General features: G+C 45.7%; 1 protein-coding gene across 1 annotated transcript in view; it reads left to right on the top strand.

The window, feature by feature from the left end:
- Window positions 1-352: 352 nt before the first annotated feature.
- BSN (bassoon presynaptic cytomatrix protein) overlaps window positions 353-9,704 on the top strand; it is a 20,665-nt gene continuing 11,313 nt past the window's right edge. Inside the window, exons 1-2 of the mRNA XM_028479494.1 lie at window positions 353-361; window positions 1,636-1,743. Coding sequence (XP_028335295.1) covers window positions 353-361; window positions 1,636-1,743 — 117 coding nt within the window. The remainder of the gene's footprint in view (window positions 362-1,635; window positions 1,744-9,704) is intronic.

Raw genomic sequence — 9,704 nt, 5'->3', positions numbered from 1 at the left:
ACTTTGACTACACATTCCTTAAAATATATAAACTAAGGACAAAAGAAACTACAAGCAAATTTTAAACTACATTCATTAGTATTGTTAGTAAAAATATCTATCATTATTTTGCAATAAGTACACATATATACATTACATATATATAATAGTCTATATATATGCAAGGTTTGTTTGGATTCTGATTTGAACAAACAAACTCTCAAAAGTCATTTTTGGAAATCACAATTTTCTCTGAACTCCCCCATACATACATAAATAAAAATCTGTGTTTTCTCTTGCTAAAAAAATTTTTTTTAATTAAAAAAATTTTTAAATAAAAAGTCATTTTTGAGATAATCAAGGAAAATTGAACATGGACCAGGTATTAGGTTATATTAAGAAATTACAGGGAAGATCCCACATGCCACGGAGCAACTAAGCCCCTGCGCCACAACTACTGAGCCTGCGCTCTAGAGCCCGCGAGTCACAACTACTGAAGCCGGCACACCTAGAGCCTGTGCTCCACAACAAGAGAAGCCACCACAATGAGAAGCCCACGCACCGCAACAATGAGTAGCCCCCCCTCGCCGCAACTAGAGAAAGCCCGCACGCAGCAACAAAGACCCAATGCAGCCATAAATAAATACATACATACATACATAAATACATAAATAAATAAAGTTGGAAAAAAATTACAGTTAACTTTGTTGGCTGTGATAATGTCATTGGATTAAAATTAAAATATCTTTTAACTATGAGAGGTACATCCTAAAGTATTTATGAGTGAAATGATATGTTAGGATTTTGACTGAAAATATTCCAGCCAAAAAAATAAAATTGGAGGAATATAGATGAAACAAGTTGGCAAAACACTGATCGTTGTTGAAGCTGGGTGATGGGGGTCACAGGAGGGAGTTCACCATACCATCTTCTCTCCTTTTATGTGTGTTTGAAACTTTCATCTGCAGAGCACTTGCTGCCCCTGGGGACATCTAACCTACAGAGCCAAAGGCCAATGCACCCCAAAGAGAGGCCAGCATGACCTGGCCAACCAAGGAAGGACAAGCCTGCACAGGGGCTGCCACGGCTAAGATGCAAGCAGTGGCTGCCTCTCCAATCCAGCCCTGTCTCTGCCACTGTCCTCAGCTGGCACCACTCCAAACCCAAGCTAGCAAGGCTGTGGCCTCTACAACCCAACACTGGCCACTCAAGATCAGATTAAGGGGTTTGGAAAGTGGGCTCACAGGGCCATAGGAAAGGGAGAAGTTCACATAGCATGATTACTGAAACAATCACACTGCCTTAGTTATTACCCCAGTTCAGAGGACAGAGTCAGGATCCAAAAGCATCTCACTAGGTTGGAAGGGATCTCTATGTACAACCAGAGATGTCATGACAGGGACCCATGCAGAACCCCCAAAGATTCACACTCAGGTCGCAAAAGCCCAGGATGGAGGGAACCCAGCCTTCATGCTGAGATGCCCAGCATGAGGCTGGACAACTGTGGGGTGCAGTGCCAGAGAGTGCTCAGAAAGGTGTAGGATGGTGTTCTCAGGCTACATGAGCCAAGGCCCCTCATCCTCCAGACTGTGTCACTCACAGTCCATGTGACATGCTGAGCCCTGACCCCTGTTCTCTGAGCCTTCCTGTCCTCAGGATCTGACAGTGTTGGGCGGGACAGCCCAGGTCAGCAAGGGTCCCAGAGTCACATTCCAGCCACAGGAGCTGGAGAAGCCTAGAGAGAAGAAGACCGGGGTTGAGGAGGTGAGAGCACAGTGAGCTCCTGCCAAACCTGTGAGCGGATAAGTCAGCAGGCCCAGAGGGCAGAGCCAGGACCCAGAGACAGGAGGTATAAGGAGACCCACAAAGGGAAAGAAGAACTTTCCAACAGTGGAATCATCTGCCTGGGAGGGACCAGAGGCCACGGACCACTGGGCTATTCACACCAAGGCAGAGTTCCTGCCTTCAGGGAATATGGAAGCAGCCATTCTGGTATCCATTAGGTGTTGGATTAGATGCTCAAAATAAAAGGAGGACAGAGGAAACATATCACGTGCTGAAGCTAAACCATGTTCCTGAAGGACGTGGCCTCACATGCCAGACCTTGACGTTGGAGGAGACCTGTCCTGAGCCCACAGAACCCACGGAGCTACAGGAGAAACTGCAGCGAGTACCACATCCATCTCCTCACTCTACAAGTGAAGGAAGCTGTATAACTGCCAACTGGAGGGGGGAGAACTAAAGTCTCTTTCAGGCCAGCCCTTTCCATGCCCCACCTCCCCCACCACGAAGTGTTTGCCAACTCTGGCTCCCCTGGAAATCGTGACCACACTGGCTGCTGCCAGAGCACCTGTGGGATACGGGACAACACTCAGGAGATAAGCAGTCGAGCACGGCTGGGAAAAGGGATCCTGCAGCAGGCTCTGCAGGTCCAGGTGGGAGCCTTGCTGGCTGGCCAGCCAAGCCAGTAGAAGGATGCCAAGAGCTTTTCAAGAGCCCGTGTTTACCAGGAACAACCAAGTGGCAAGGCAGCAGCCAGTCCCTCTCCTGGCTCCAGGCTTGATTGTGAGGTCATTTTGTCCACTCCGGAAGATCTCTGGGGCACAATGGAAGAGCAATCCTCTTCATTTAAAGCTCTTCTAATTAACCTAAAGGCTGCACGTTGTACTTGTTTTCTCTCCTCTGTGAAGCTGAACAGTGGGAAGCATTCCCCTTCCTTTTCAATCATCTCACAGAAATAAGCTGTCAGAGGTGGAGGGGACTTTGGAGATTATTTAGTTAAATTTCTCATTTTACAGATGGAAAAAAACTGAGGACCTACCCAACATGTACAGCCAGTTTCAGGCAACATCAGGACTGATTAAAACCTGAGTTTCTGACCCCCACCCAGGATGCTTCCACCATTCTTCATCCCCCACCCCACCCTACCCTGTCCTTTGCTCAAATGTCCTACTTCCAGATCCTTTTCCTGTCCTCAAGCCCCTCCCATCCTCTTGCTAAATTTTCCATCTTCTGAGAGCAGGAGGCAGGGAAGTGACGTGGTTCTCCAGCTGTGCTCAGTGTATGGCATTTGGGTTTGCTAAAGTCAGCTAGCTGGCTGTTCTTCTGAATTTCTCATGTTAGACCTTTGGAGCTCCCAACAGAGTAAGTTAGTGCTGTGAATGTGTTTTGTAAGCTGTTGAACACATACAAATACGTGCTCTACTATTTTAGAAGATGAAATAATACAAACCCTTTTAATCGTGTGCTCATTTCTCTTACCTCTGTGAGACAAAGAGAAGGCAGGAGCAAACTCTAATTTAAGGAAATTGAGGGTAAAGATCTGAACTAAAGTCTCTCTTTCTCTCCCATCACGCTGTGAGCCCTTTCGAGGGCAGAGCCCATATCCTGCGCCTTCCTTCGTTCCTCACATTTCACCCGGGGATAGGCATCCAGTAGGTGCTCAGCAAAGGGTTTCCTGAATACGTGGCTGAACATCACTTTAAAGTCCTCCTACTTCTAAAGTAGAATTTAACTGTAGAAATCCCTCATAACTGCTCCCATATACAAAAAGTGCAGACGATCCTTATTACCTACCAGCACACACGAACGTATCCAATGTATGGATGCGACTACCAGGAAATTTCCTTACCTCTCCTTTCCTCCTAAGCACCCAAGTGTCTTACTGGTTCTTCCAGCATCCCTGGGGCGGGGGGGTGGGCACCTCCCCCTCCCTGAGCCTGGGGCACTGGAGAGCTTGGGCTCCTCTGGGTATAGGGGCAGTCCCAGATGGGACCAGGTTGGGTGATCCTTGTATGAGCTCCTAGACAAGCTAATGAGGCTCTTTGATCTCCTCGGTGGTTGGGACGAAGTCCTTCCGCTACTCCTTAGGGAAAATCTCTTCCTCACCTTTGGCCCTGACAGAAGTCCCACCACTTCAGAAGCAGCCAGGCCTCTCCAAAGAAATCTGGATTTGACCTCAAGGGTGACCTAAAGTTCTCTGGAGGCTCCCAATATGCCCATGTGACCCTCCTGTTAGAAAGAAGTGGAGATACCACGTAAGAGGTCTCTGCTAGAGCAAGGCTCTCTTAACCCTAGATGCCCCTAAGAGCAAAGTACAGGAAGGAGAGATCAAAGCAGCCCTGAGACCAGCCTGGGCACCCAAGGTTTAGCACAGATCAATCAGGGAGCATGCTCCTCTTCTCCATCCAACAGGCACAGCTGATCAGAACCTAAAGTATAAGACACATGCACTGAGAGAATGCCAGAAAGGGACAGGTCCCCACCAGAGGCCCAATCCACAGGGTGGGGTGGGACAGCAGAATTCATCTCCCTTACCATAGGCCAGGGTCCTAATTCATTCCCCAGCTACAATCAGCTTCCACCACTACACCGGTGAATGGAGATGGCAGAAGGCCCTACAGGAAAGGAACCTGCACAAGTCCTACAAATGCAGTACCAGCATGACATGGCCCTGGCACCAACTGAGATAGGAGTCCCCACAGATGGATTGTCCACCAAGTCCCAGCTTACTAGGAGGGCCTCAAGTCCTAAAGTGACACTTAGCCCTTGCTGCTGGCAGGTAGGTCTCAGCCACCATTTCACCATTTTAAAAAATGAGTCCCTGGGAAGGAAGGACGAGGCCAGGACAGATGGGTCCTACAGGAGCTGTATGGCCAGGCAGGTGGAGTGAGGAATAAGTGTGTGTAAAACACCTAGAGGAATGACTATGGTGGAACAGGCACCCAGAAATGGTAGTTATAACTATTACGACAGCTTTGCCAACCTGTCTCCACAGTCGGCACCAACTGATTGCATATGGGCTACAGGCTCCAGGTACAGATTCTCCCCAAGTAGCCCACACATAGCAAGGTCTGTCCCTCCCCACATCCATCACAGACTAGGGGAAAGGGCCCCATTCAAATGTGCAGGACCTATGAAAAGGGGGAGGATTTACTGAAGCCCCAAATCCTCTCTCCTAGCAGCCTGCTACTTACGTATACAGGGAAGGCTCCCCCTGTTATGCTGGAATGAAAAGGTGTGATCCAGGGGCTCTGAAAGCTTTGACTTCTTAAACTCAGAACCAAACCTACTCAGTGGAAGGAGAACAGAAAAGTGGCCCACTGTGTTGTTCTTTGGTTCCCAAACTAGTCCAAAGTCTAGATCTACTTTCAACAAACTCTCAGTCCCTTCACATCTGAAGCCCTCAACGAAATCTTTCTTAAAAAGCTAGAATTTCTGGGCCAAAAAGAGAAATGTGATTCTGAATGGCTTCTAGATGTAATTCCCAGTTTTCAGGAAAAATATGGGACAGAAGAACATCTTAAATGACACCACAAGGATACAATCAGCATAATCCAGAATATGAGAAACCACAGGACAAATAACACAGCCAATCATAAATCGCAATGGGGAAAAAAGGAGAAGGAACATACAGATTTAAAGAAACTGAAGAGATGTATCAGACAAATGCAATGTGTAGACCTGTTTAGTTCACAGTTCAAACAAACCAATTGTAAAAGTAAATTAATAAGATAATCAAAAAAATTGAACCCTGACAGGATATTTGTTGAGATTAAGAAGAGACTGTTAGCTGTTTAGATGTGATCATGGTGCTGTGGTAATGTTTTTACAAATCCCTTATTTCTTAGAAATAGACACTAAAATATTGATGATGAAATGTTGGGATATCTCGAAGATGGGGGTGGGAAGTGAGGGAGAGAGGTAAACTTAATCAGCCATGAGCTGATGATGGTGGCGGCTGGGCAATGGGAACATGGGAGCTCCTTAACTTATTCTCTCTACTTTTATGTATGTATGTTTGAAATTTTCCATAATAAAAAGTTTTTTTTAATAAAATAGACTTCCTCCCCTTAATGCATCCATAACTTTTTTTTTTTTGTATCTGCAGCATCTTATCAGTCTTACTAATGCTAGGAACAGCTATATTATCAAAACTGTCCCTCTCTCCCTGGCAAGAAATGCAAAAATGGTTGCCCCCTTTGGGTGAGCTTTTTTTTTTTTTTACAGCTTACCCTTCCCCCTCCCCATGTCCTCAAGTCCATGCTCTAGTAGGTCTGTGTTTTATTCCTGTCCTACCACTAATCTCTTCATGACATTTTTTTTTCTTAGATTCCATATATATGTGTTAGCATACGGTATTTGTTTTTCTCCTTCTGACTTACTTCACTCTGTATGACAGACTCCAGGTCTATCCACCTCATTACAAATAACTCAGTTTCATTTCTTTTTATGGCTGAGTAATATTCCATTGTATATATGTGCCACATCTTCTTTATCCATTCATCTGTTGATGGACACTTAGGTTGCTTCCATGTCCTGGCTATTGTAAATAGAGCTGCAATGAACATTTTGGTACATGACTCTTTTTGAATTATGGTCTTCTCAGGGTTGGGTGAGCTTTTGACATCATCACCATTCAGATGTTAGGTCACTTAAGCGCAAACTCCATGACATGCCCTCCATGAGAATCCAATGGCCTCACATGATCTCTAAATGATAAAGGATCATTATTTCCAAACCTAACAATTGTATCCTTTCATTTTAGCCTTACAAATTAATCCCAGATTTTTCTAGAGCCTGACTGATAGCTGACATAGTATAACAAGTCTGGCTAATCCCAAACCAGAGATACTATGCCTGACAAATCCATTCATTCATTCATTCATTTATTTTTGAGATATAATTATGGCAAACCCATCTTGAGAAAGGAACTCTGGGTATGGTTCTCAGAGCAGCTTCAACCACTTTCCAACAAATGCCCAGTCTCTCTGTGCCCAGCTGCCTTTGGCTCAAGATGTTTCCCTGGACTGGAAGTGAGTGAGAGCTCAGCACTGATCACCAATTTCAATGGGGTAACGAGCGGGAGGCGCCTTACCTGGTTTGCCCCAGCTTTCCACACCCCTGCACTCGGCCCCAATCTCTGCTCACTGTCCCTGCCTGTGTAAAGCACGCTCCTCATGTCATTTCTATCTCTCTCCACCTCTCAGATCCCCATCATTCTCCCAAGGAGCCTTGGGATTCTCCTTCTTTTGAAGCCTGGCTCTGCCTCTCCACTCTTCTCGCTTGACAACCCTTCTATAAGCACTACCTATTTGACACTTCTCAGACACTGAGCTGCCTACAGTGTCACTCCTAGGAACCTTCCATGACTTTGTTCTCTGAGAGCTCTTCAAGAGCTATCTGACCAACCAGACTGTGAGGTGCTATAGGACAGGGGAGCATCATATATTCTTCCAGACCTTCCACAAAGCCCAGCACAGTGCTTGCTCTTGACACCAGTACATATACCTTGGTTGATTGACTAAAGATCAATTTGCAAATGTCAAAGTTCTGCAAATCCACAGAGCTGGTGTAGATTAAACAGGCCGCCACTGGTCTACATGGCTTCTTTGTGCGATTTTTTTTAAAAATGCTTTCTGGAGTACTCATAAAATTTCTCTTGAACTGGTGATGTGTGTACAAGTAAAATCCCATCAACTTGGGACCTTCACTGTACGTCAGGCATTCCGCCATAAAAATAAGTGAATGAATGAATAAGTGAAAGGTGCCCCTTCCTGTAGGAAGATGCAGCCCATACCAAGGCATATAGCTTGGAGCCTGAGATACAGTTCAGCCTTCCCTGACCTGGCACTCCTTGGGAAAGGCACAACGTATATAACTGCACATGTGACTCTGAGACCAGAAGCAGAGAGCCCTGCCTTGAGAGACTCTCTGATGCCCAAAGTGCCATATCATCCAAACAGGTTAAGAGGCAGCACTATGGGTGTGGTGGCGCTGCTACTCACAGGATTCTAGTCAAGCTCTTCAGCCACAGATGCTGGAGCCGCCCCCTCGCAGAACCCAAGTCAGCTCAGTATGAGGATGAAAAGACTAATTCAACCTGGGGTGACAAGGGGTAATATAGCAACAGGAAAGAGACAGGAATCAACTCCCCCAGGACCTCAGTTCCATTCCCATTTGGGGTTAGTAAAATGATCTCCCCCTTACCTGACCCTCCACCTACCTCTATTCACAATATAATTCCCCCAAATTCACAAGCTGGTTTGAAACTATGCCAATGCCTTTCCCGAATGCCCAGAAGCACATGCCACAGGGCTTTTTCTCCATCAATGGGCCAATCTGTTCAGCAGCATCTCGGAACAGAACATGCTAAATTTGGCATCAGGTACCTGAGACGCTCTGGTGAGAGGAAGTAGAAGCCATTCTGATGCTGAAGGAGAGACGTATCATGGAGATGCAGCTCAGCTGAGGTGCTCTGACAAGCAAATATCAGCTGGAAGAGTAAATCCCATCTCCTAAGGGCCCCCAATTCAGAGCTTTGGTGACAAATAGCCAGCTCACCCCCTGAGCCTGACAGCTGTAGCACCTTAGCTCCACAGGTCCATATGTGTGCCTTGCCCACAGCCAGGAGTGAGATCATGTGACTGCTAAATCCAGCAGGAGCCCATGGTTCCCTAACCCACAGTAGTTCATGGGTCTTCCCTGTAGCAGAACACATAGGGTAGAAATGCAATACTGAAAAGGAATATGAATAGACACTAGCCTCTTCCTGTGTCTTTGAGCTGCCCAAGTCTTTCCAAATTTTCATATGCTTGGCTCTGCAACATTAGATAAACTACAAGCAGAGTAGCCTGTTTGGTTATCAGAAGAGAAATGTCAAATCTCCCATATAGAGACTCCTAACAACAATGTGTTTTTCCACTCAGCCATAGATGCTTTCCTTTGGAAGGAGAGCTCTAAAGCCTGAGTGAGCCTCCCCCAAGCTAAAACTCAAACAGCAGCTCAACGCACAGCAAAATGGACAGTATTTGCAGTGCTAAGAACTGTGTGCTATCCAACAGCATTACCATAATAGCTAATGTAAAACGGGCAAATCCCCCCTCTATAAGGGATGGTCACAGGCTGGCCTGTCTGTGTTAGGTTTCAGGCTACTAAGAACCTTTCATTACTGTTAATTGTCTAAGAAACAACTTCTGAGAAAATAAGCATGAGAGGCACAGTTGGGCAGCTAAAAAATCAAAAATTATGCTCCCTCACAGTTTATGTGCTCCCACACAGAGAAGCCAAGGCAACATTATCAGCAGACTCACATGGATCCAGAAGCACTCCCCAGTTTTGCTACTCCCCAGGTCTATTTGGTGTAAAGATAATGCCTTCCATTTTATCTTGTTGTCTCTTGGTAGCTTTCCTGAGTTTTCAGTCTACTGATTTATTATATATTGGCATTTCCTTCCACTGCATTTACTGCCACTTGATTGTTTATAGGACCTCGGGATGCATTTTAAACAAGCTGGTTTCACAGTATTTGATCAGATATGTTCTGTTTAAAACATTCCACTGATTTGAGGTGGTAATCTAAATCATAAGACAAGAGAACATATTTGGTTCTAGATGATTCAACTGCATTTTTGCTTCACCCCAAAGTGTTTCACTACACCATTGTGAAAGCACATGACCCTGTTAGTATTTATTAGCCTAAATAAGTACCTTTTGGTGTCCAGTGGCATTTTCCCTTCCTCCAAAGATGATTTTAGCCGCTAAATGCCTGAGGAAAGCGCATGACCAAGTTGATGGTTCAACTATTTCCACATCTTTCTGTTCCTCGCAGTGACACTTATCTTCCCTGACAGCCACTCCCATTGTGCTCTTTCCTCGGCCCAACACAATGGACACATGCAGACTCCAGCAGACAGGGAGGACGCTTTCCATCCCATTGCTCCCCA

This window comes from Physeter macrocephalus, chromosome 18 (genome assembly GCF_002837175.3).
Source record: "Physeter macrocephalus isolate SW-GA chromosome 18, ASM283717v5, whole genome shotgun sequence".
Taxonomy (NCBI): domain Eukaryota; kingdom Metazoa; phylum Chordata; class Mammalia; order Artiodactyla; family Physeteridae; genus Physeter; species Physeter macrocephalus.
This window is presented reverse-complemented; position numbering and strand designations above follow the sequence as displayed.